At 38.1% G+C, this 27,680-nt stretch overlaps 2 protein-coding genes across 2 annotated transcripts in view; one reads left to right on the forward strand and one right to left on the reverse strand.

The window, feature by feature from the left end:
• Positions 1–9,591: 9,591 nt before the first annotated feature.
• On the reverse strand, positions 9,592–12,553 carry sfrp2 (secreted frizzled-related protein 2). Its single transcript, XM_028451210.1, has 3 exons — positions 11,546–12,553; positions 10,527–10,607; positions 9,592–10,316 (listed from the first exon to the last, which is right to left on the reverse strand). The coding sequence occupies exons 1-3, from the start codon at positions 12,042–12,044 to the stop codon at positions 10,012–10,014; spliced, it is 885 nt and encodes a 294-aa protein (XP_028307011.1). The 5' UTR covers positions 12,045–12,553; the 3' UTR covers positions 9,592–10,011.
• A 2,113-nt stretch (positions 12,554–14,666) lies between these two features.
• The window catches only part of LOC114461451 (uncharacterized), a 67,673-nt gene continuing 54,659 nt past the window's right edge, over positions 14,667–27,680 (forward strand). Inside the window, exon 1 of the mRNA XM_028443537.1 lies at positions 14,667–14,793. Coding sequence (XP_028299338.1) covers positions 14,768–14,793 — 26 coding nt within the window. The 5' untranslated portion in view covers positions 14,667–14,767. The remainder of the gene's footprint in view (positions 14,794–27,680) is intronic.

The raw sequence follows: 27,680 nt of genomic DNA on the forward strand, positions 1-27,680 counted from the left end.
AAAAAAATTTCTAAAGCCACAATCTATTTTGAAATAAGGCAATTTGCTATTAAAATATACGTGTCCGCCATGTTTTTCATTGCTTGTGGGTGAAACACGGACCCTTAGTGTCGAAAACAAACACCAAAAGGTTACCCCGTCCGTCGAACACTGACGCTAAGGGGTCCAGACCGATGGTCAATATGTGAATAGTTGAGAATGAGACTAAGTTACTCTAACGTGTGATGCACTTGTGGCGCTCAGGCTTCTCAGCATTAGTGATAAGTCTCTGGTAAGTGCTGCTGCTCATGTCTGTGTAAAGGATCAGCCAATCACTCCACTGGCTCTGCCTTATGTTCTTTGATTGACAGACCAAAGTCATTCTGCAGAAAAACGACATTATGAAATAAAAAGGCCATTGTGGAAAACTACATTATGAAATAAAAAGGCCATTGTGGAAAACTACATTATGAAATAAAAAGGCCATTGTGGAAATAGATATTTAAGAAAAGCAAAACATATTTCATAATAATATTACCTTATTTAACAATTTAATGGCCTGTCTGTTATTTATCAAAATGGTAGTTATTTCAAAATGTTGTTTTTATTTATTTAATTATGACTCTTTTGGGCTTCCATACATATATGGCTTTGGGCAGTATATCAACGTCATAACGGTTTAAGACGTAAAGTGGTCCACAACCCATAGTTTGAGATACACAGTAATAAAAATGACTCTATTCTAGTAGGGTATTTATTGACACATAATTGTTAATAATAGTTTTCATTTTTAAAATGATGTCATGTCTGATGATTATAGTAAATAATTTTTTTTATTATTATTATTATTTTTGGAGTTCATATCAGCTTCCTTGTTAAGGAAATTCTTGTTAAGTGCAGTTTCAGATGAAATAAATGTTGGATCTTCCTATCATTATGAAGCAGAATTCACAAACGTGAATACTCATGATGTGTTGTTGCAATAGTAATTCTATGTAAAATAATGTAATGTCTGATGATTATAGTAAAGAAATAATGTTTTTTTTATTGTGTTATTATTTTTGGAATTCATATCAGCTCCAAAAATAATGATAAAATTATTAAAGTTGGTGAATTCTGCTTCACAGGGATAGGAAGATCCGACATTTATTTCATCTGAAACTGCACTTGAGAATTTCCTTGTTAGGTTCAGTGTAACCACAGAACTTCAAGTGGTTGCACTTTGAAGTTCTGAGCCTGATCACAGACCTAACAGACCGACAGATAATATTTCCCACGCAGGTAAAATATTTGATTTATTGTGAGATCATCAGAGACGGAGTTTCAGCTAATACATGTGACCATATGACCTTAAACTTTTTGTTTACCAGTCCACAAATATTCCATAGTCTGAGCCTTGTCATTCTGACACACACATTCCTGTGTAACTATTACATGCTTTATTCTCGTACTCTTGGATTAAGGACATTCTGGTGACACGCCTATGTGTCATAGAGTGACTCAGAAATACCTGGGACTCTCCACCTGGTGGGAGAACCTGTTAACCCACTGAGATAAGAGCCAGAACACGTAGGTTTCAGTTGGACCCTGCATGTTCAATATTTGTACTGTACACTGTTCTGTGGCTCTGTACGTCATCTGCAATCCCCTACAAACCTAAATATAGACGCAGCTTCTCAGACCTCGTGGCCAATCTGGTGTGTGCTTATCTAATTTTATCTATCTAAATGAATCAGAATTGTTTCCCCTGCATGAACTATGTTTACTCTTTAGCAGTGTGTAATATCTTGTGAAAAGGAACCACTATGATGATGACGATGAATGGATATCATCGTCATCTTCATGAGTGTGGAGTATATGATGTAGCAAATGAACATTTTGTCATCATCGTAAATTTATCAAAAGAGCAAAAATCTCAGCGCATTGGGATTAGATCTATTATTATTATTATTATTGTTTTTTAATACGACTTTTTAAAAAAGCCTTAACACAAATATCCTGGATTTGAAAGAGTTTGATGAGATTAATTTATGATGACCAGACAACTGTTGGGTTAATCCGAATCATCTGCTCTCACATGGTCTGCAGGAGTCTGTTAACATTGATTATTTGGCTTCCAACATTTATGGGATGATAAATGTTGTCATAGATTATCTGCTCTGTTGGACTCCAGTTAAAGGGGTGGTCATTCAGTCAAAATGATCATACTGTACAGCAGTTTTCTCATTGAAACATGCATAGAAAGCACTCAAAGAGCTCAGACTAAACATCTTTTTTCTCAGATGTGCAGTTATCTAGATTGGTGATACTGATCATGGTCGGAATGTTTAGCATGTGGCTGTGCAGTTGTATGAAAGGAGTGAAACTGAACCTATGACTAGATCATGGATGCACAAAGTCACCAGCAGGAGGTGTTGTAGAACCAGCTTCAAAGAGCTGAACATAGGGTTTTATCGATTTTTCAAACTGATACGAAATCAGTATATTTTTCTGGATCATCCCAAAAAAACCTAATTACTTGTTCCTTATCCTATTTTTGATATTTCTCGAAAACTTCATCAAAATCCGTCCATTGGTTTTTTTAGTAATCAGAATCAGAAGTACTTTATTTTTCCCAGAGGGAAATTACTTGCATTAACATACGCTCAAAAAAAATATTACAAATAAAAAGAATAAACACTAAACAAAGAAAGAAAGAGAAAAGGAAACATACATGATTGTTAATTAAATACGGATTAAATACAAGTGTACACATTACAGTTGTAAAAAAATAAAATAAGATCAATAATAATAATAAAATATAATACAGATATTTATAACCACAATCAAAGCTGTGAAGTTACAGTGATGCATTTTAAAGTCTAATCACCACATTGCTAACTGCCAACAGCACATGCTGCCCAGTGTCAGCTTTGATGACTAAACATTTTCAGCATAGTTTCAGTCATCGTTTTTTTTTTTTTTTTTTTTTTTAAGGTGACAGTAACTACACTATGATATGACTAAATACAAAAATACATGTGAATGAAAACTAAATCAAAATGTATTGATATTTTTGTGGACTAATAAAAATGAAACTATACTTTCTTACATGGGACAAAATCCAATCAGAACTCAAGTGGTAAATGGTAAATGGACTTGATTTATATTGTGCTTTATAACCACACAGGTAGTCCCAAATAAAGAGAGATAGATCTGTATTTTTACTTAAAGAAAAACAAAAAGCTTAATAGAGATAAACATTTGACTACTATAACATGTCATCCAAAGTGTCCACCAGTGTCTCCAGTAAAGTCTTTAAAATGAGCTCTTCTTAATGTTAGATCTCTTGTTAACAAATTACTGCTAATTAATTATTTTATTTTGACACATCACTTGGACTTTTTACTTCTTAATGAAACATGGTTGAATGATGGTATCAGTAATACTATTCTCAATGAAAGTGCACCACAAGACTTTATTTATTTCAATAAGTGTCGTACTTACAGGAAAGGTGGTGGAGTTGCTGCCATTTTTAAATCAATATTTCAATGCAAAGAAATAACATTTGGTGATTTTATCTCCTTTGAATATATGTCATTCTTACTGAAGGGTGATTCAAGAGTTCTGTTTTTAGTTGTTTATAGACCCCCAAAATATTCTGAAGAATTCATGGATGAGTTTGCTGAACTGCTGTCAGTTGTATGCACGGAATACAACTTTTTAATAATAAGAGATGACTTTAATATTAATGTAGACATTAACATGGACAATACTGCCAAAGAACTATATGCTTTAATGGACACTTTTGGTCTTATACAACATGTGACTGGTTCGACACACACTCAAGATCACACTTTGGATCTGATTATCTCTACGGGTGTTGATGTCTCTGCTGTTGATGTAAGAGACTTAGCTCTATCTGATCATTTCTGTGTCTTTTTTTACTTAGAGACTAACATCTGTTTCCCATACTTCTGTGTGTTTAAAGAAAAGCTACATAAATGACAACACTTGCACAGTTTATGGAAGCCATAGCAATGACACCAACCTTGAGTGCGGAGACAGTTGATAATCTTTTGGATGAGTTTAATGCAAAAGTCTGTAATGTCATAGATGTGGTGGCTCCAATCAAAACTAAGAGAAAACCAAACACAGAAAACACCTTGGAGGACGACTGAGATAATGCAGAATTTGAAAGCTGACTGTAAAAGAGCTGAGCGTAAATGGAGATCAACAAAACTCCAAATTCATCTAGAACTGTACAAAATAAGTCTGTGTAAATAAAATGGTTTGTTCAAAGCGAGGCAGCAATACTTTTTCTGAAATTATTGCTAAAAATGTCAACAACTCTCGCACATATGTATATATATATATATATATATATATATATATATATATATATATATATATATATATAATATTAAATGCATGAACTCTTATTCTGTATATTTTAGTCAACTATATTTGTAACTGAAGTAGATAGCGCCACATTTTGGGCCCTGGGTACAATCTATCTTGTTGGACCTCTACTGTAAGTTATGTACACTGGAAAATATACTAGCATTCTTGCAATAATATATAAGCTTTCTTTTTTCTCCACAAAAACTTAATGACTCCATATCCATTGCTTTTACTGTTCTACTTAATTTTAGTGGTATTTTGAATAATATATAGCAAACGTGTACAAAGAAGGTATATCACAAGTGTAATAACCAGTGTTGGGAACGTTACTTTAAAAAAGTAATTAGCGATAGTTACTCACTAGTTCCAAAAAGTAACGGTTAGTAACTGAATTACTCTATAATAAAAGTAACTCATTACCAAGTAAAGTACCTATTTGTGTTACTGTTAAAAAAAAAAAAATTGCTATATGACAAAGAATTCAGATTGTTTTCGATCCGTGTGTCGTTGTGAGGTGTTTCATTAAATTCGAGTTGTTTACAATGGATGTCGACGAAGTCTTCACTCCTGGATACACGTTCTTGTCTTTGACCACAATTAATTTAAAGTAGTGTTTGTATCGTCACCTTAAAAATTGACAGCTTTTCATCAGACTGCTCCACGCTCACCATCTCTGCTGCTTCATCAAATCTGTAGTGTGTGTGTCGCGCGTGTGTTTCGAGCGTATGTTTCGCGCGTGTGTGTCGCGCGCGTCGCCTTAGCCAATCATAATCGCTCACCTTGTTTTTAACCCGCCTCCTCTTGCTGGTACATGTGTAAAAACACTGGCTCTGATTGGCCATCATGAAACATGACGTCGCCTAAGCCAATCATAATCGCTCAACTTGTTTTTAACTCACCTCCTCACTACAGCTGAGTAAGAAGCCTGGGATGCTTTCGGATAAAAGTTTATTCTTTATTTTTTTTTTTTTTTTTTTTTTTTTTATTTATTTTTTTTTTTTTTTACCTTGTTTGCACATGCTGTTGAAGGTTAACACTACAAGAAGTGCAATCTTTTAACAGCAATGCATATTTTATTATTGCAATTAAATAAATGAATTTATTTCATTGCATAATTGTGACCATCACCAGCCCTCCCTAGGGAAGGGTAAATACTTTATTAAAGGGAGGATGTAAAAGAGAGAGGGCAGTGTTACACCAGGGTGAGGGGGGTGGGGGGGGGGAGTTAACAGGGAGGAGGGATACAAGATAGGAAAACGAATGGGTGGGGAATAATCAATAAGTTTCAAGTGATGTGATGTGAAATTGTGGTTGTGTATATTGTGCTTATTGTTGTGTTATCAAGCCAGTCTGGTGACCAGTGTGCGGCTTAGGAATAATGATGGTGGCTGTGAGCAGAGGAGGAAGTGAGTGGAAGTTACATAAAACAGGTATTTGGGAACAACGTGTCTATGGTTGAGCCCAGTATGAGTGTTATCCCACAGCCCGAGGCCAGTGCGTCCATGACAAATGTGATTCCAAGAGCCGCTACTGCAAAACCCATAAGCCGCCCCCGGGCCCGAAGAAGCAGTCGGGCCAGCAGAAAGAGCGAGAGATCTAGGGGCCCCCGGCGACCACCCCACGGCCAAGCAGCCCCCCGAACGCCCCAAGGTCCCAAGCCGAGAGGCTGCCATTGCCCCCCCCATACACACCCGAAAAGCCCCGAAGGAGCCAAGGACCCAGCGCACCACGCCCCCGACTCCAACCCCCAACCCCCAGGCCCCCAGCCCCCCCCCCCCCCACCACCACCCACACCCCCGCGCCCAGCCCCCCGAGGGGAGGGCCCAGAGAGCCCCCCGCCCGAGACCCCAGCGGAGGAGCCAAAGCCCACGCCCAGCAGACGACCAGAGCCACGCCGAACGGGCAGCCGGCGGGCCCCCGCCGGTGAGCCCAGAGCCAGCAAGGACCCAACCCCAGGCCAGGAGGACCCGGAATGGATGCAGCACCAGGAGCAGCCCGCCCAGGGCGAACGACCACACCCAAAGCTGCATAAGGCACCAGGGGGCCGCTGGGAGTCCCCCCGCCGGTCCCCAGGCACCCCAACCTAGCCCCCCCGGGCGCCCCAGATGCTGATGCCGCCCGCGCCACGAGCTTCAGTTCTTTAAAGCCAGGGCCCCCTCCAGAGGCCAAGCCAGACCGCCCCGCCGGGATGTGGCCCCCTAATTTAACCTAAATAAAAGTTTATTCAATCAATGCATGTAACGCACCGCATTTAACGTTCAGTAACGATAACGGCGTAAAAAGTAATTAGCTAGATTACCGCGTTACTGAAAAACAAACGCCGTTACCTAACGCCGTTATTTTAAACGCTGTTATTCCAAACACTGGTAATATGCATGAAAACGACCAAATGACCTATGGGCTTGAGGAGGTTGCTAATAGATCCTATAATTTTACTGTGCGGCTAGTAAAAGTATATAATCATATCGCTATATTTATCTGGTTAATAAAAGGTAAATATAGAAACATTAGATTTATGGGGCCACTCTGGCCACCTAACTTAATCTCTCTTTTTTTTTTTTTTTTTTAACAATTGTATTTCCAATTTAAATTTGACAGACTTCTGAGACTAATTGTCTTTAGAAAAATTTCTATTGAATATTTTTGCGAGGCATTCTTCATCTCCTCCGCTAGGTGGCAGCTTTTCGCCATTTCTGCTGGTTTATTTTTTCAAAAGACAACCCCTTCCTTTTTTATAATACAGTTTTTATGCTACAAAACAATGAACAAACTCATCTTCCGCCTTTACTCAGGAGAATTTAATTGCTAAAACATCTATACAAGAATAACAGCTTTATTTATTTACACACAACAAATGGACTGCTTGGGCTCTTCAAATGACTAATAAAGCAGGGATCACAGGTCAGCCAGTCATAAATGGTGATACAGATGAAGATGCAAATCTTCAAACACGTACGTTTGCATCAAGTATAAAATTGGAAGTAGAAAAATATTTGTTTCAAGGCAAGGCAAATTTATTTGTATAGCGCATTTCATACTCAAGGCAACTCAATGTGCTTTACATGATAAAACATTCAATTGTTTAAAATCAATAAGAACATTTAAAATCATCAGTAAAATCAATTAAAATCATCAGTAAAATCATCATGACGTCAACAACATGACCAAAAATCTCTCTCTCAATCATATGCAGTAGAGAAAAAAAGTGCCTTCAACTTTGATTTAAAAATGTTCACATGTGATGCTGACTTCAGCTCTGCTGGCAGTTTGTTCCACTTCTTTGCTGCATAACAACTAAAAGCAGCATCACCATGTTTACTGTGAACTCTGGGCTCCACTATCTGATCTGTGTCCATAGATCTGAGAGACCTGCTGGGTTCATACCTGACTAACATGTCACTGATGTATTCTGGACCAAACCCATTCACAGATTTATACACCAGCAGCAGAACTTTAAAGTCTATTCTGAGGCTGACTGGGAGTTAGTGTAAAGACTTTAAAACTGGAGTAATGTGTTTTGACCTCTTTGTTCTGGTTAAGAACCGAGCTGCAGCGTTCTGAACCAGCTGTAGCTGTTTGATGCTCTTTTGGGGGATTCCTGTCAGAAGACCATTACAATAGTCCAGTCTGCTGGATATAAAAGCATGGACCAGTTTCTCCTGATCTTTCTGAGTCATTAAACCTTTCACTCTGGAGATGTTCTTTAGGTGGTAGAAGCTGTTTTTGTGATAGATTTGATCTGACTGCTGAATGTAAGATCTGAGTCAATCAGAAGACCAAGGTTTTTGACTTGGTCTTTAGCTTTTAAAGATCGAGACTCAAGATAATTGCTGACAGCAGTCCTCTTTTCCTTGTTACCAAAGACAATCACCTCCATCTTGTCATGGTTTAGTTGAAGGAAGTTTTCACTCATCCAGCAGTTTACTTTTTCTAAACAGTCACACAACACCTCAATGGGACCATGGTCATCTGGGTTCAGTGATAGATATTGTTGTGTGTCATCTGCGTAGCTCTGATAATCAACCTTACAGTTCTGTAAAATTTGTCCTAAAGGAAGCATATAAAGGCTAAACAGAAGAGGTCCAAGAACAGATCCCTGAGGATCACATGTAGAGGCTCTGGTACAAAATGTTTAAAGGTGGAAAAGGAAAACATAGAAGAGGAAGAGAATATAGCCAGCTATTTCTCACTTTGGTTTTTAGCTTCAGAAAACAAACAAGATACATAAACACATCTTGAACTTCACACTTTGCACACATGGAGAAAACTGCTTTACTCACAATAGGCCATGCAAAAAAAGAAGTGATTAATCACAATGCAGAACATTTAAGCTTCTGATGAGGTTAGACAGAAGAAGAAAAAAACCTGTTAAAAGTCAGTCAGACCTCATCCTGTCTGCAGCATCAAACTGCAACATCTGGCTGTGATTAGAATCGTCAGTCATTTCTATTTCCTGAGGTCAAAGCGCTGCTTGTTATCACTCGGACCATGTCATAAGTTATTCCCCTGCACCTCCAACAGCAGCTGAGTGCGATTACTGCAGCTGAGGAGGTGAGGGCAAGGCCGATCTATAGCCACTGCTATGGATGTTTTCATTATGACCGCTAGGGGGCAGCAACTGCAACAATGAATGTAATCTAGGACCTAGGTTCCCAAAGTGGGGTAAGCAAATTGTCCTGGGTTTCGTAAAAAAAAAATAAAAAAAATAATACAAACAGCGCAACAACATTGGAAACTATAACATAAGTAGAGCAGCAGTCAGGAGCCTCCATGCATTGCCACAAATAACACATTGACCTATGTGAGACTGCCCTCTAGTGGTGACAGAAAACAATAAAAAAGCAAAAATATGGTGAGAGTTACATTGCTTTGCGCTAGCCAAAAGGACTTGATGCCCTCTGCTATAACACGTAGTGTGAAAGTGGATTTTCAGCTTTGACAAACATGAAAACAAAATATAGAGCAAGACTTAGCGCGGAGAATGATTTAAGACTCGAACTCTCAAATTCAGCCAAACATTGCATCCTCTCTGCCTCACCCTTCCCATTAAAGATGTAGCTCGTTGTATAAAGTTTCAGGGTGATGAATATGTTGTATTACTATACTATATATTCAATCAGCAAATGTTTGGTAGATTTCTATTTCCAAAATAAAAGTTGTTGTTTCTCACTGAAAATGCCAGTAGGCTGATTTATTAAATAAATCAAGTGATAATTCTGAATAAGATACTGTATTTTTTTGTGTGCTTACAGATTATTATTCTTTTTTTTAATTAGATATTATTACTCAACAGGATAGGTCAAATTCAGGGAGAAAATAAATGTCTGAAGGGAGTGTGAAATGTTTGGGAACTATTGATCAAGGAGATCAAACTGAATTGATACGTACATTTCAAACCTGAAAAATCATTTTGAATCTAAAAAATAAAACTACTATCAAAGTGTTGATCATTTATATATCTGTACATGTTATTTATTAGCACTCTAATATCGTTTTCTCATTTTCACAATTCAGAAAAAGTGACACGATTCTAATGCAGTGTGCTAAAGAGGAATATATAACTGTGTGTGTTTGGACTAAAACACATTAGCAAAAGGGGTTTAGCTGAACATCCTTCTCCACAATAACACCAGCAGCATCTTTAGTCTTCTAGCACTGCAGCTTTCGGATGCTGCGTGAAATCCTCTTGAACTCCCTCTGGCCCTTCTGCCAGCGCTTCAGAGAGGTGATGACCAGCTGGCCCTCGATCTTCTGACCCATGACCAGATACGCAGCATTAATGTCGTTCATCTCCTCACAGATGCACTGCAGGCCGTCCCTCAGCCACAGCACGGTCTTCCTCAGGTCGCGCTCAGTCACGCCGTTCATCATGTAGATGGTCTTGCTCTTGTTCTCCGGCACGATTTTGGTGTCACCGTTGACGTAGGTGATCTCTTTCACTTTGATTTTTAAAGCTTCGGAGAGAGAATGAATGAAGTTGATGTTGATTTCAACCAAAAATACATTTAAATGGAGTACAAGACACACACATGCGCAGCTGCAGATATTCCCCCATGCAGGTATTTTCATTCTTTGTAGACCCTACAGGGTCCCTGCTCCTTATCTTGGGAACTGTTATTAGAATCAGTGTGTGTGTGTGTGTGTGTGTGTAGGTCTATACTTACCAAAGTCGTTCTTACAAAGGTTGTCCACAATCTCATTGTCATTTTCGTCTGTTTCTTTGCAAGCATTGCAAACCCTGGGGACTAAAACCAACAGAATGAGCTTTAAATCAGGGCGGTCACACTCATTTTAGTTTTCCGACATATTTTATGTGGAAAAACAAGTTATTTTGCCCATAGTTTGCACTTCTACCTATACATAAAATACAAAATATGTAAGAAACTGAGTCTGAAACTATATCCAATCAATATGTGATAGATATCAGTCCCAACAGGATCTTCATTTTGAATTCCCTACAATTTGTGACCAATTTCTATTTAATAAATGGAAATGTTATGTAATAATTTGCGGGAAAATGAAGGTCTTGTAAGAAGTTTTTTCAACAGTTTAGCATTAAAAATTACTGCAATTATGCAATATAAGCACTGGACAAACTGTGAGCGCCTGCAAATACTGCTGAGTTTCATTTGCACAATGACTCATGTTTTGTACTTTCTCTTGCGGCCTGAATTTGATACTCCGAAAGGGTCGGATTTGGCCCCCGGGCCGCAAGTTTGACACATAAAGACTTTAGATAAAGACACTGTAAATTAGCTGCAGAACCATTGACATCCCATCATAAAACACGCATTGTCAAGGTGGTCTAATGTTTAGTGTAGCCTATTGGTTTCAGATTTTTTTTTTTTTTTGCATGTAAATTGTTGCATGTAAGTATAACCTGCTATACACTCATGTTTATGAGTGTATTGCAGGTTATACTTACATGCAACAATTTTACTTTTTGGCTTTAAAAGTAATTTATTTCACACATTTTACAAATGAATGTATTTAAAGCTGAAATACAGTTATTTAAAGTAAAAAAAAGTAAGGAAATGAGGATGTCTGATAAATGCAGATTAGGTGATTCGATAGGAAGAATCTCGCAAATCACGCACGAACTGCATGAAGCGAGTTTGGTTCTCATGCGCGCATCAGTCTCTACATTTACGCACGGGCTTTTTAACCTCAGTTTTCATCTTACCTTCTTTGGTGACGGGCACAAGGTTGTCGATGCTTGCAGGAGGAATGCACAGGTCGTTGTCCAGTGGGAAACGCTCGCAGTCCAGCATGGTGGGCCAGGGAAAGCCAAATGCGGACATGATGGGCGCACAGCCGCGCTTTACGTTCTCACACAGAGACCTGCAGGGCTGGATGGGCTCGTCCAAGTCATCCAAGCACACCGGAGCGAAGAGAGAGCACAGAAACTTTCTTGTGTCTGGGTGACATTGCTTCTGAACCAGTGGGATCCAGGATGAAGCTTGCTGCAGAACTTCGTTCATGGTTTCGTGCCCGAGCAGGTTCGGGAGGCGCATCTCCGTGTACTCAATGTCGTGACACAGCAGCAGATTGGCTGGAATGGGCTTGCAGTTGTTCTTTTTGTAAAATAAGTCATGCTGGCCGAAGTAGAGTCCGTGGATGGCTTCCAGACAGGGGAAGCTTACGACCCACATCAGTGTCACTGTAGAAATGATGGCTCTCATTTTGGTGCAAGTTACTAAACGAGACGCATTTAGGTATAGTTGCGCCTCCGTCGGGGTGCATGGAGTGAATGTCAGCGTCCAGCTGCTACTGTAACTAGAGGTTTTCTTCCCGTCAGGTCTGGGAGGAGTCAGAGTATCCTACTGTGCGTAAAGACCAAACTGTGTCCAAAAAGAAAACCCAGTCTCTCCTGCTGTTGTTGTAGGTCTGAGAATACGTATTTTCTTTCTTATTTTGGCTAATCATTTTATTACTGGTCGTTTATCTTGACTGCCTCACTCCCTCTTTTATCTTCTCTCTTTCATGGAAGTCATAAAATGTGTCGGACGGTTGTGCCTCTTTAAATCCAACCCAGTTTAACCATATCCAGAGTGATCTCCTAAAAATGTCTGTAAAGGCTTTGGAGATCTAAGAGGGATCATTCAGCTCAGCTTAGTAAGTGCTCATTTTCCATCAGTAGACGCAGCCAAATCCTCCGGGCAAGGTTTGACTTGGTGAAATATTGTTCTCCCTGCATGGTTTGAGACGCAGAACTCCACTCAATGCACCCAGGGGTGAAACCGAATCCGCCGCATGTGTAACTCTGGCTCCTGTCCCTTCTCAGACCCTCATGTGCCATAGTCTGTTTGAGAGAAGCTGCACCTACTTCTCCTCAGACTAAAACCATCTCTTTTTCCATCATAGAGACTTAAGGTAAATGTCTAAATGTGTAAGAAGTGTGGAATTTCTTGCTAAAAGGGGGGGTCACTTTTCCTAAATTTCTTCTTTTTTTCCCCCTCCTTCGTGGATTGTTGATATACAGATGTTTTTGGTTTTCCTCATATCTGAGGCAGAGATGTCATGTTACCAACAACCTGAAAAGGGAAAAAGGTGCAAAGAATTACATTCCAGGGCCTGAAAAGGAATAAGAACCTTTTCCAGCAAAAAAACAAAACAAAAACCAAACTTAATCCTTACATGAACATTTTAATTTAGGACATTCACATTTAGTATTTCTGATCACAGTTGAATGCATAATAATATAAAAGGCCTTTGTGATTCTAAACTTAAAATTGAGCCTCAATTGATTATTTTAGGACCACAAATGAAATTGTGCCTTCGTTGTAGCACCTCAGTGTGCAACAGACACCCATCAATTTACAAAAACCCAAGAAACGTCAGCTTAATCACTTCAGATCGAACAAGGGCAACTATTTTATTTTGTAAAGGCCCAAAATGACTCCCAAATCACACAAATAGACAGAAAAATACACAAAAACACAAAACAAATTACTCAGAAAACCCAAAGTGACGACAGAAATCACTCCACAAACACACACACAAATAAAGAAAAAGACACAAAAGGACTTTGAAAACACATTAAGTGACAATAAAAGCACACAAAATAAGAGAATATGATATTACAGCAAAAATACACTACATGACAGAAAAACTATTTGATCTTTTCTACATGAATGCCTAGATTGGTCAAATATCTAAATGTTGATAATGTGGCCCTCGGATCAGGAAAACAAATTTTTGTGGCGCCCGCTGTGATAAAAGTTGCGGTGATTTGGTAATTTAAAATCTCCACATTGTGGCATAAACATTTTGTAAAAAAAAAGAAAATGCTAAATTTAATGCCATGTCATAATTTTGTTAGTTTTCATCATTATTTTAAGGAAAGGTTTCCAAAAACAGTCTAACAGAAACTAATCGTAGATTCGACACGGTCTTATGTGATGTTGGGGGTAAAAGAGTCCCTGAAACGTTATCTTACCTCACTTGGAAAGAAAACACATCAGACGAGAGAGCTTTCATTACAGCTCACTGTGAAGTTTGTAATTCATGATCACTGAGCCTTTAAAAACCCAATTCTCTCTCCAACCTTTTAGAAATGAAGGAACGAGTAAATGAGGATAGTTTTGGTCTGCTTTTATATGTAACTCTGTCCCTTTTGCCTTCAAAGTGCTTCCATTCTATTCGGGTCCCTGTAGAAACCCTTTTTAGGGCGAGAGCTTCCCATTAACCTGCAATGTGACTCCCTTCAGCTGAGCAGCAGGTTGGCAGGCTGGACTGTACCGTGGTGCAGGTCACATTCTGACCTTCTCAGCTGTAAACAGGCTCGAGATGAACTTTGGCTCTGTATACACACACTGTATTAGGGGATGTATATGCTGAAACTTCACTCATGCAAAACACGTGGCGTAGAGGGCTCTTACAATGTGAAATGTCCCGAAACAAAGGCTTTGGATGAAGACAGGCTTCCATAGAGGGATAATGAGGACCAGATCACCCACTGTGAGGCTTTTTATCTCCAAACACAGATACTGTACAGTCTCTATTACCCATACCGTGTCACATGAAGTTTGCTGGGGATGGAGGTAAGCCGATTCAAGGCCAGTGCTCAACCCCAGCAGGTTCTCATTACAGCTCTGTGTGAAAGCGAGACACTGCTCGCTCTAATGCTCCGTCTCAAGCCCTCGTACCTTTTGCTTTTTGCTCTTTTCAAACCACACTTTCCATCAGTTGTGTTTCCAGTGTTTCAATTCCTTGTCCTGATACAAAAGATAAAATTCAAGCTAAAAGCAAGTCTGGTAATAATTTCTCTATATTTTTTTTATTTTTCAGAACACACTTGGATCAGAAACATCAACAAACGGATTGATGAGTGCAGCCAGAGGCAAATGAATCTCCTCACCGTGCCGCTGACATCTGCTGGTGTCTGTCCTCAAAGTGAAAACACATGAATGGGCCACAGTGCTGTGCGAGGTGACATGTTTTTCATTACTATGAACAGGGACGCTGTAGTCTTCTCTGGATCAAACGCTCATGTTCCTTTACATATTTCTGTGCCGTCTTAAATACTCACATGTAGTGTGTCACAAAGTCGTTCCTAATCAGACCTGGCAAAGGCTTGAATCAGAAAGTGAAAGCACATTTAAAAGTCACTTGTTTTTTTTGCAAACTAATGTGCGTAAGGTTGAGGACTGTGAATATGGTTGGTAAAAATATTTGTTTGAAGTTAGATAATTCTAAACTTGGATATTATTGCAAACTAAGTATCTGCAAAGTTCTTAAATACACAACTGTCATTTTGTTTTTTATCTAGTGCTACATGGATTTTGGATACTTACATTAGATTTTCAACGTTATTTCAGGGCCGGGTTACTACTTTCTGATAATGTGCACAATTTCCTGTATAAATAGAAAATAATAGAATAGAATAAAATAGAATAAACCTTTACTGATCACCAGAGGGGAAATTCACATTTTCAGCAACACAAAAAGCAGACAGTAAGAACAAAATAAATACTAACGTAGAATAATAGAGCAAAATGTAAGACTGTAGGACACACATGAATTAGAAAAACAACAACAAAATCCACAGCAAAAAAAAACACAACACATGCAAATGACAATTGGGGAATTGGGTTGGGGGATAAAACACAAATGAAGAAAGGGGCTTAGTTAGATTCAACAAAAAGCTGCAGTAAAATCTAGTGCACATTCAAATACACACACAACACCAAATTCCATTATAGCCATTCATAACAAAAAAACTACCAGAGCCTTAGATAAATACTCACTGTTCACCTTGATCTCTGTTAACTGTCATCATCAACATTAGACATTTTGAATTCATTTCAAAAGGAACGGACTCATATTGAAACCATTTAAAGCTGCTGGAGATGATACTTATTTTTCACTTTATCAGATAAAGACAGTGTAGGCCTCATAGATCAATGAATCGAAAATAATTTACTCACAAACAGATGTAAGGTTGGAATTGCTGCTCAAGGGCCTGTACTATGAAGCTGGATAAGTATATCCAGGATATCTCTGTTAGCGGGCTTCACCTAACCAAACATTCTCTGTCAGAGAGCCCCTGTACTACGAAGCAGGATATCAACACTTTTACTTGAGACGCTCTCGTGAAATGGGTGGGGATTGCAGTGTCAGACCAATCACAATCAAGTACAAACTATGTAGAGTAATTTACGTCACAATTGAGGAACTATTCTTTAAAAATATGGAGAATTAAATCCATAATTCACACCAAAAACAACACTTGCTGCAAAAAAAAGCAGGAAGAAAGTAACACAGGCAGGAAGCCGTCGACACTTTTAATGCGTAAAAGCGTGACATTATACAACAGGAGTGGGGGAAAATTTTTTCCTTACCTGTCAATCATCTGGATGCGACCTGAAGTGTTCATTTGGCTTCCAGAATTGTCTCATGTTAACCGGCAACCCCTTTATCCCCACCCCCATCTCTCATTTCAACATGATGATCTAAAATCTTAGTAATTATAAAAAATATTGTTCTCCATGAGACAATCAAATTTGATTTTTTTGGGGTTAAAAACATTTTTCACAATGCTTTTCTTTTTTGCCTTTACAAAGTGCTCATGATTTAATCAGCTAAGACAATATTTCAAAAAGGTCTGACATGACTGTCAGTAACTGGCAGCTTGCTTATCTTCTGAGGCCCCAGGACTGCACACTGAGCTATAACAGCACTGAACATCGTCCTGAAGTGCACTAATGAGCTTGTTATGTGGAATCACTCCTTCTTTACATTGACATTTGTGAATTCATCCCATCCAAGAGGAAGTAATCTCATTAGAGCTTCAGACTTCTATAGAATGCGTCTGCTTGGTTAAATGATGCTTCTATTGTATTGGTCTAATTGAGTCAGTATGGGGTTTCAAAGACGCTTCGGGACGCAGAAAGGTTTCCACCTGCTATTGCCATGAACCAGGATGTGCACATGGTATGAAGGTTATTGAAACTGTTACATTTCTGGCATTTTGGAGGTTTATATTTAGTATTGACCTATCCTTTCTCGTATCTACCTGGTTGATACACCTGTGATATACATTTGAACACAATATAGCAGCCATCAACAGTTTGTCTGAATCACTTTTTAGCTCTACATCAAAAATAGCATTTTTGACACCCACAAGGAGCAAAACATTACAACATTCACTAGCATAACTTATGCATTAAACATTTGGCCTTTGAGCCAATCACTATATTGATTAAAATAGATTCTTTGTTTTCAAATTTGAAAATCAAGATTACCTCAATTTTATAGGATTTTTTTACTCCACCAACTGGCATCTTGAAGACAATCCTTTTGCATCCAACACACACAGGCCTGAAAACAAAAGACAGCTTGTCCATTGTTAAAAATGTTACATTATTTAAATTAAAAAATGCTTTAATATAGAAGTCTGAATCCTAAAATAATTATTTTACAGTATTACAAAAAATCAAACTGACAGAACAAATTTGATGCAACCTGCATATTTGAAAGCATCAGAAGTGCTGGTTTAAAACCCCTTGATAAATGTATCACCTGCTGGGTGTAGACACACAAGTGATCAGACAACGTGGTGACCAAAAGTAGGTAAGAAATATAAGCCTAGTTTTTTTTCTTTTTTTTTGTCACACGCTCTAAAAACGGTGCCATCGTACCATAAAACATAACAACGATTCGGGCAGGTTTATGTCCACAGGATGTCAGTGGATCGGCGTGACAAGCGGGTTCTTCTGTAGGGTCTTGCTCTTTGACCCTTGACCGATGCTGAAGTTTGAAGACACGCTGTGAACGGCTCTTCACTGGATATTTTACAACGTAGACCAAAGTACGAGCAGCTCTGCAGTCAGTGAGGGGTGTACCTGGTCTTCCTCCCACATGCAGAAGAAGACCCCACAGTCCGGCCCTTAGCTGTGACAACAAATAAAACACAGGAACACAATGACACTTCATTGTTCGATTTAACCTTTTTCTAAACTTTAAGAGAAGAACAAATGTGTTCTAAATCTTGTTGTTTTTTATCTGGTTATATGTGATGAACAGGAAATGGGAAAAATACAGAATTGTCTCTCTAATACGATATTAATAATGTCTAAATTGAAAAGCAAACACACATGAGAGTCAGTTTCCTTTGGTTTTTCCTGCAGCAAAAATTCATTGAATTGAATAATAATTATTATTTCCACTCTGACTTCAACCCATGAGATGTTTTTTTAAATGCAGCCTGTAAAGTAGTGTGCAGTGTCTTCTTTTTTATTTTATTTTTTTATAACATCTATTTATTTAAAAAATCTTTCATGTTACAAATGCATTGGTTTAAGTCCAGTGGAAAACTTGAAAAAATGTTGGTACCTGATGAAGCCACAAGCCTTTAAATTGCTTTAAGTCGCTTCCTTTCATGAAAGAATTGCCAGTTCAGTCTGAGTCATGGCTCATTTACTCCTTTGACAGATCATGTTATGAAATATAATCTCACAGACTTTCATCGCAGGAATTTGAGGGTTGGGGGAAAATACTTCTCTTAATTTTAGCGACAGTGGCAGTAGGTTAGCAAGTGACCCACAGCGACCTCCAGAATACCAGACACAGGCTCGAGTGTAAATAAAGGTTTGGCATTCACAGTTGTGCGACTATAACAAGGACACATTTTGTTCTGCAGCGTGGCTTACTGAGAGGATCTAAAGCAGAAAGTGACTGCGGGACTGTTTGATTCAAAGTGTGACCAAAGTGAGGTCAATTCAAATCAAAAAGAAAGGAAAGCAGTTTAATGAACAGAGAGCGGGAAAAGAGCAGAGAATGGATCAAAAACAGCAATTTCTTAACTCACATTAACTGATTTCTTTTTCATTTTATGAATTTATTTTAGTATTTTAAACCAAGCTGCTCCTGATGATCCAAAGATACAGGCAATTTGCAAAAACATGCAATTTACTAGGTACATTTGAACTAAAATCCAAAGTAAAAACTACAATATTGTAAAAGTATCTTTGAAATCATTCCTTTAAATATCAGACACAAGTTGCCAAAACTAATTTTTTGTAGAAATATTTTAATTTTAATTTTAATTTTAATTTTAATTTTAATTTTAATTTTAATTTTAATTTTAATTTTAATTTTAATTCATTTCATTTCTATTTTTACTTTACTTTATTTAATTATTTTCATTTTCATTTTCATTTTCATTTTCATTTTCATTTTTATTTTTTTTTTATTTTTATTTTTATTTTTATTTTTATTTTTATTTTTTATTTTGCAAAGTAGTGTAAAATTGAGAGACTTGCTATATGAACCTTATATTCACAGAGTTTAGCTTTACTTCATAAATATTTTTGGCAAATGATAAGTTTATTGAACAGATCCTAAATTTACATCCCGATTTCATGGGGGGGGGTGGTGGTCAAGAATCTGTTCCTTTAATTAATCTATTGTTTTGTGCGTGCCAACATAATTTCATTTTTTTTTTTCATGATACATGAAATGAAAATATGCTCCAGATGGATAAAACTCACACTGGGAATCAAACCCCTCCTGCACCTGTGAAAGATTGAGGTCACTGCACTAACTTGAGTTAGAAAAAACAATGTTGTACAGCTAATAATAAGGGGTTAGGTTACAGTTACGGAAATAACTTCCAATTTTAATACATTAGTTTGAAGTTCCTTCCAAGCAGCACGAAAAAAATGTGTTCCTGGCAGTACAAGAAATGCGAGAAAATAATGTTGTCATGCATGGAACAATAGATTATATCATTTACGTCACAGTTTCCTGATCTCTGAGAGACTGAGATGAAAAATAACAGTTTAATGAGGTTAAACTCTGCAAAGTATAGTCTACATCCTAGGTTCCCAAAGTGGGGTACGCAAATTGTCACGAGGGTACACGAAGAAAAAAAATAGAAACTAAAATATAAGTAGAGCAGCAGTCAGGAGCCTCCATGCATTGCCTGAAATTACACATTGACCTCCGTAAGAGTAGACTGCTCTTTAGTGCTAACAGGGAAAGAATCTTATCAAAAATGTGCAAATATGACTAGAGCTACATTGCTTTGCTGTTTAAACTATGATGCCCTTTGCCACCATGTACTTGTGTGAAAGTGGATTTTCAGCTATGACAAACTAGAAAACAAAGGGACAAAGAGGACAATTTAAGACTTGCACTCTCACAAACATTGCAGAGTTCTGTGCATCGTCTCAACCTCTTCTCATTAAAGATGTAGCAAGATGTATTTATTGTTGTATTACTTGTATATGTTCAATCAACATTTTGATGTTTTGCAGATTTCTTTTACCAAAAAAAGGAGATTATTTCTCACTGAAAATGCCAGTAGGTGAATTAAGTAAAACAATTGAGTGATAATTCTGAATAATATGTTTTATAATGATTATTATTCTTTTTTTTTAGTGATGTACTGTATTATTCCTCAACAGGACCTCAGCAACCAATTTCACTGTAGGGCCACATTGTATGTGATATTACATGATTATGTTTTTAAGTGCATGTGCAGGTGACTTCAGGGTAAATGTCTGAAGGGGTCCAGGACTGTGAAACATTTGGAAACCACTGCTCTATATAATCTCCTTACTTTTCTGTTTTCATATGACAATGGCAACATTCAGAATGAAAACTTTTGAACTCATGGAATGAGGCGATGGACACACTCCAATAAAAAGAGACAACATCAGTCTCCGGCCTAGTCAGATAGAACTGTCTTCCAATATCGCTACCCTTAGTGTATGTCTATGTGTGTCTAATGTCCAATGGTATGCAGAGAAGTAAAAGAGCTATTCGAACACAGACATCTTTGTTAAACCACAATCTATACATAACCACAAAGTAAACAAGGCCATGCTAATCTATAACGCTCTCTCCTAATCACATTTTCTCTATGGTTTAGAGACCGTTGTGGGTCTATTATGGTGATGGCACAATGCTGAGTTTTTATGTGGTTACATTTGTCCTATCAGATGACACATACATACAGGATTGGATGTAGCTGTAACTCTAATCATCCCCTTCAGCATCGAGCCTGCTCTTACAAGTGAAGAGGTAAGCTAAATGTGACAAACTGTGTTAGCATCAACATGGTAACTTTTTCTCATTTTAAGGAGATGTTTAGCTTCTGGGAATATCTTGGCTTGGTTGTTGCAGATTAAGCACTGCTTTGTAATAAATCTCTGACCGCAGAAAATTTGAATTTTGCATATGAAGACTATCCAAATGAGGTTTTGGCCAGCAGTGTGACCTCACAGCTGGAAGGTGCTTACTCAGCGGGATTGGGTTTTCTAAGGGAATCGCTCAGGTTTCCTCCTCCAGCCGACAACTTAATACCGTACGGCCACTTGTGTCTCTAACATCGCAGTACGTAAATGGAATGGATAAACTTGGGCTTGTGATTGTTTCTAATTGGACATACAAGAAGAGACTATTGGGACCAGTCTAGGGTATAACCAACTGTTCTTTAATGGGACAGAATAGGAAACGTTGGTGCAGAGAAGTGTCACGGATTAATACAGCTTCGTATGTTATTAACGTTAACTCCAAAATCTAGTCTAAAAATGGAAATATTTCAAAAATCTTTGAATATATTAGCTTTTTTAGTTTCTAGCAATGCAGGCTATGGTTATGCTATGGCTACACAGTGGTAAAACTCAGGTTTTTGTGTACAGCATTTAAATAAATAAAAAACAAACTTTGGTGTTTCTGTTTCTTTAATGTTTTTTTCTTTAACTCTTAAAAGTTTAAACACATAGATATGTTTTTAAATCAAATCAGTTCAGCTTGCTGCCGCCAACATGCTTTGTACTTCCTTACCTTTATCTGTGTCACTTTGCATTCTTCTTATCTTCCATTATGTCTGATTTTGTTAATGTATTTTCTCTCTCTCTTTTTGTTTTTTACCTCCCCAAATACTTTTCCTGCCATTACCATCCCTCCATTTATCTGTTGTCACTCTGTGGCCAATAATGCAATAACTCCTATTTTTTTTTTTGCTTGTTTCACACATATTACTATTCCATCTCAAACTTTTTCAAACACAAGCTATCGTTAGAGTCCACCCTAAATCCATGCAGCACTCTGTTTTCCTACTTTTAGGCTAAAATATTCTTAAAATGTATATTCTTAAAACATTTTTGTCATTATCATGTGACTGATGTATCTGGTAGATTACATTAGCATTGTTTCAATTTGTCTCTCTTCATGGTCTTTACATTAGCAAATGCCTAGACACACCTTTTTGTGTTCATCTTTTGTGAGTCTGACAATCATATGACTGGTACCAGTGAGAAGATCAATGCCCATAGCCTATATGTCATTTTCCTACCATTATTACATGAACGTTTTATTTTAGATTCTCAAATACACCCATTGAACAAAAAGAGTTCTAGGTTGGGAAAACTTGACGCCCAACATCGTTCAAGCCCTTCAAAGCTCCTAATGTTTCAAAGGCCAAAAATGTCTGAATCTCTTTAAGTACAAGAAGGCAGGAAAGCTGCCACCTTGTCTACACAGTGTCAGACACAGCCATTTAAACCTTTGGTTAGGGCATAAATCTCCACTGTCGGCTCAGCCTCGACATTCTTTTCCCAGGTGGTGCCTCCCTGCTGTGGACGCTGCCCCAAGGAGGCCTGGCATCTCAGATAGACCCATCCATCACATGGGAGCTAAGCCCCCTGTACTCAAGGCAGAGGCCTTCTGTTGAGCACCTGCCCTTGTGTTTTTACCTTGTGCATATATAAAAACCCCATACACACCCTTTCCTCAAAGGTCAGAGGTCATTTGAGGGTGTGAGGCAACTTAGCATGTCTCCAGACACTCTCTTAATGCGACATTCATTCACTAGTCAGTGGTTAAATGTGTTATAGCTCATGTTACAGGAAGATCAGAGATGGAGAAATTAACAGTTTTTTTTTCAATTGCTTAAGCATGATTTTGAAAAGTGGTCGTTTTCTCAAAACACTACAGACAAAAAAACACTCAAATAGCAGAACACCTCAGATTCTTTGCTAAATGAAATACTCTTGTCAAAACTATACACCAATTTATAAAAACATATTTTGTCACCATTTGAAACACACAAGCTTCACATTTCTTAATTCCATCTGAACTGTTCTTAAGCTTAAACACTTTTAGCAGTTCTACTTCTCATTGATTGGAGTACTGTATTACACAAAGAAAGCACAAATATACAATAAGTTCACCAAAACACTTGACAAGACCAATGCTGCAGACTAAGGAAAATATTTCTCTCCATACAACTAAATCAGTCAACATGGAGAATCACAACATAACATGTCTACAGTAATGTGTGTAACACTGTTAATGTAACCCAGCAAACAACAACATAAAATACTGTATACAGCAGACGCAGACCATCAATATACATGCCAAAAGGTCATGTGTGCAACATCACAGTGCTACAGTAAAGTCAACAATACATACCTCCACATACTCATGCCGCAACTGTTTGATCCTCTCTGAGTTCCACTCAAAAGGCACTCCATACAGTTCTTCCATTTGGACCTGATTTCTTTTCAGGATGCGTGCCAGTGTTGACAGAGAGACTTCATGGACATTATTGAAAATGGCTTGGTCACCAATAATGTTGGCTTGAATTTCTCTGAGCCTGATGGCATTATTAGCCAAAATCATGTTTATTATCTCTCTCTTGTTCTTGTGTGAAAATGCGCGCCCTTCCTCCTTACTGTTCTCGAGCTTTAAAATAACACATGTAACCTACTGTAAAATGACACAGGAAGGGGTATCCAAAGTGCTGATACAGTGCAAACAATAAGCAGCAGATTACAGTAATGGTAGACTGATTTTTTTTTTAACCTGTTTTCTTATTGAAACGTCCTTATGACAGATGCCACTGTATATCTGCTTAGATTTGGCTGAACTCTTTGTCCAGCCTCCCTTAGTGTCAATCCATGTTTCGCGACATGGTTGACTAGTGTTGCACGTATTTCATCAGATACATTTCATCATCTTCTTCTGTATACGTTTTCCTCCTGCTTCAGGTCTTCCTCTTCCTCCATGGCCTCTACCTCCACCTCGACCTCGACGTCTATCTCTTTCTTCTCCTCTGTGGATTCCCCCTCTCACCCTCACTCTCACTCTTCTTCTGACTTCTTCCATTTTGGTAAGGCAGGTGAATTTACCTGCTGCATTTTTATAGTGCTTGAACATGATTAGTGTGTCTCCAGTTAAGCAATCATATGTTTGAGCACCTGATGGTTGTTTTTTACTGAATGGCTCACAAGATATGGTAATTTCACAGTCAGTGCTTTGGAATTGCGAGGAAGCGACTTCACCATATACTTCTGTCCAAATATCTATTCGTATTGGATTAGTGCTATCACAGGACCTCGGAGTTCAGCAAAATATAGTAGGTAATTTGCCGGGTAATTTTTACTCTACAAATTACTGACATAGCCAAGTCGCTCGGGATTAACATCACAGACATTCTCCGCAATTATTGCAAATCGCATGTGGTCCCAAGGTAAAACTAATCCAGTGCGAATAGGTCTTAATATATACAAGTGTGTTTAGTGTTTTGAAAATCACAGTGTGTATTGTTTTGCAAAAAGTGTGAGGCAGACATTGTGCTCATAGTGGCGCACATCTGGGCCATGTTTTGCTTCTTGAGTGTAAGGTTTTGATAATTGTGTAATTCTTTCTATTTTAGTGCTTAAGCAATCGGAAAAAACTGTAATGTTAACGGGCGGCCACACAGGCAACAGAAGAAACACATTTCAACGCATTCTGTGTCGGAATAAAAGTAAAGATCAAACTCAAATAGATTAAAAATGAGGAGCAGACATTTTATAGACATAAGATAAAGTTGTAAAGAATCAATCAGTCAATGGTTTGAACCAAAGAATAATGCTCCTCCCATTTTTTGTCCATCTGTTTCATATACTGAGGCTACAAAACATTACAGATTTGATTGGACCCAAATGTGATGCTTGAGGCTCCATTATACATGCATAGCCTGTTTGACCCTCATTCTGTGTGTGCATGTGCGCGCGTGTGTGCGTGCGTGCGTGTGTGTGTGTGTGTTGGGGATTTGAGGCCTAAAGCTTGGGCTTGTTTTATGCTAAGTAGTCAGAGTTCAAATGCCTGTATTACACAAAAACTCTCCACACATGTATAGACGTGGATAAATTGTCTGTTACTACAGTTGATATCATATGCTAGGTTCTTGCTTACCTGTCAGGAAACAAAGCGATGAAACAAGATTGTTTTTGGTTTTTCGAAGCGTGTGAACTAAACGCAACCCAATTAGCTAAATGCTAATGTGGTTTAATGAGCTTGATTAGAATAACAAAATTCTCTTATTTCTCTGGATTCTGGACATGTTCTGTTTTTACGCCCTGCCCGGGTTGTTAGCAAAATAATCGAAAAGGCTTTTTTCTTTTCATTGAATGAAGTATCTTAGATAACAGCATAACTTTTAAAAAGGTTCCTCGCCTTGCACACCATGTTAGCTGGGATAGAAACCAACAGAGCACCGCATCATCAGTTAAAGTGGGTACAGAAATGAGAGATTCTATATTCAATTTTAATATTGTATTTTGCTAGGATTTGCACAAGTTTGCTACTGCTAATCGTCAAAATAACACAACACCTTAAAATGTATTTGCTTAAGTCTCTCTATCCTTGGGACAGAACCAATGGGGAGCAGCCATTTTCAGCTGGATGAGAGTCGTAGATTACAGGTTATCTGTTGCAGGTATAAACAGTGTTCTATAGGTGGACAATGTTTCTGTGGCTAGTATGTGATGAAATGGTTGTAACGGCTTATCTGTTCAAGCCAGAGAAGGATAATGCATATGTGGACAGTGAGCATCATATTCTAGTGATTCCTAGGAGAAAAATGCCGCCAGAGATGTGTGTGAACGTAGATCCGAATTGGTGATTCCTGAAGGTTGTGCTCCTTTGTGAGAGCTGACTTGGTGTCCTAAAGTTGTAAAGAGCAACTCATATTGGTCCACTTGGAAAGCTAGATTGTGCATGGATTTGTTCTTCAGCATGCATCATTCAAAATTGCGTTCATTGACGGGACGATTCACTGGTACCTCTAAGGTTCAGCACATGACGATGACCTGACATACAGGTAACTTCTCATTCTCAGTCAAGACTCAGTAATTATAAAAACAACAACATTGCATCAATCCCAGCCCATAAAGGTGGCCACATGGCACTGATTATCTCTTCTGGAGCAGTTACTTTGTACTTATGGCTGCTTGACAAGGACTGATGATGAACATTATGTGACTGAACCACTAGTATTATACATGATTTATTGATATAGCTTACCATTCAAGCTCACTACAGGTATAAGATTAACATTGAGATACATTGTGTACAAGACGTGTTATACAATTAAATTTACCTTGCCTTGCAGTAGACACCACACATTGACAAAACTATTGAACTGAAATCAATCAATCAGTCTTTATTTCGGACTCACAAAGGTCCAGAAAAACATTTAAAAAAGACAGACAGACAAACGTAACAGAGAATATCACTATTATAGTACATATAAGCACTTTCTCCAGTGCCTCCAGAGCACCGAGCTGTACCTGATACTGCTCTGGTCAGTCCGTATAGTAATTGTGATTTCATTATGTGAGTCCATGAGCCTTATCATACATTTATAAACAGCATTTCTTATTACAGCATTTAATGTGCTCACATTATTCTGCACAAACAGCAGACTGGCACTTTCCCAGCGAGGGACTTTCAAAAAAATCCTGAAAGCATCGTTATATGCTACTTTAATACTATTATAATAGTTATGAAGTAAGATTAGCTAAGTACACAAGTGAACAGTAAACCATTACTAGGCTACCTTAAAGATGCTATCCGGAGTTTCTGATAGGACATCTCGATGTCCCGCCCTCAACAGCTCCACTTCCTCCCACTGCCTCTCCCAATCTACCAGAAGCCACGCCTACTTTTCTGTACGCGCATCGCGGAACATAAGGTCTCATCGGGTCGCATTGATATACAGTAGGTCTATGGGTCAGGAAAAAGCCAAAATCATATTAACCTGTTTGCTGTTGTGAAGCGCGGCCTTGTTTCCGTGCACAGTTCCACATTCACTTTGATTGACAATCTCAAAAACACTAAGTCGAAGCCTATTGGCTGGGTGCAGTCAGCTATCGTTTCCATTTCTATAGGGGTCTATACGACGAAGGAGGGACTTATATACATTAATGTATATGAATGACTACCGGTAGTAGACCATAGTAAAAGAATAGTTAGGTATTTTTTCGCATTTCAAAAGAATGATACAAAAACAGATTTTTCAGAAATTCCGGATATCAGCCTTATGTGTTTCTAAGTGGTGAGTCACTGAAGTTTTATTCTGAAAAATAAAGAAGTATGTGACAAGTTCTACTTTACTTTAGAGTCAAAGTAGTCACAATTTTAATATTAAACAAACAATTAGCTCCCAACAGTTGGAATACAACCCATATTCAAAAGCTCATTCTCATCCGAGAATGTATTTTAAATCAGAACCAGAACCAGCAGCAGACTCTGGGAAAAATGGCTCCATACACTTGTCAAACATCTGAAAAGCATTGAAAGGATGTTTCACCTGTTTCTCATCATAACACAAGAGCATTAGTCCCAGAGTCCATGTCACTCATTCACTGATTTATTCTTCATACAGATTAAATTGATACTCATGCACTAGTGTGATTATAATCTGTGCGAAAAACTGTTGCAATATGAGTAAATATGTTTAAATGATCAATAAATCGTGTTTCTTTTGAAAAGAGGTAGAATAAAGAGAACAGAGAGAACGTTTGGTTTGTATCCAA

The sequence above is a fragment of the Gouania willdenowi genome, chromosome 1 (assembly GCF_900634775.1).
Source record: "Gouania willdenowi chromosome 1, fGouWil2.1, whole genome shotgun sequence".
Classification (NCBI taxonomy): Eukaryota; Metazoa; Chordata; class Actinopteri; order Blenniiformes; family Gobiesocidae; genus Gouania; species Gouania willdenowi.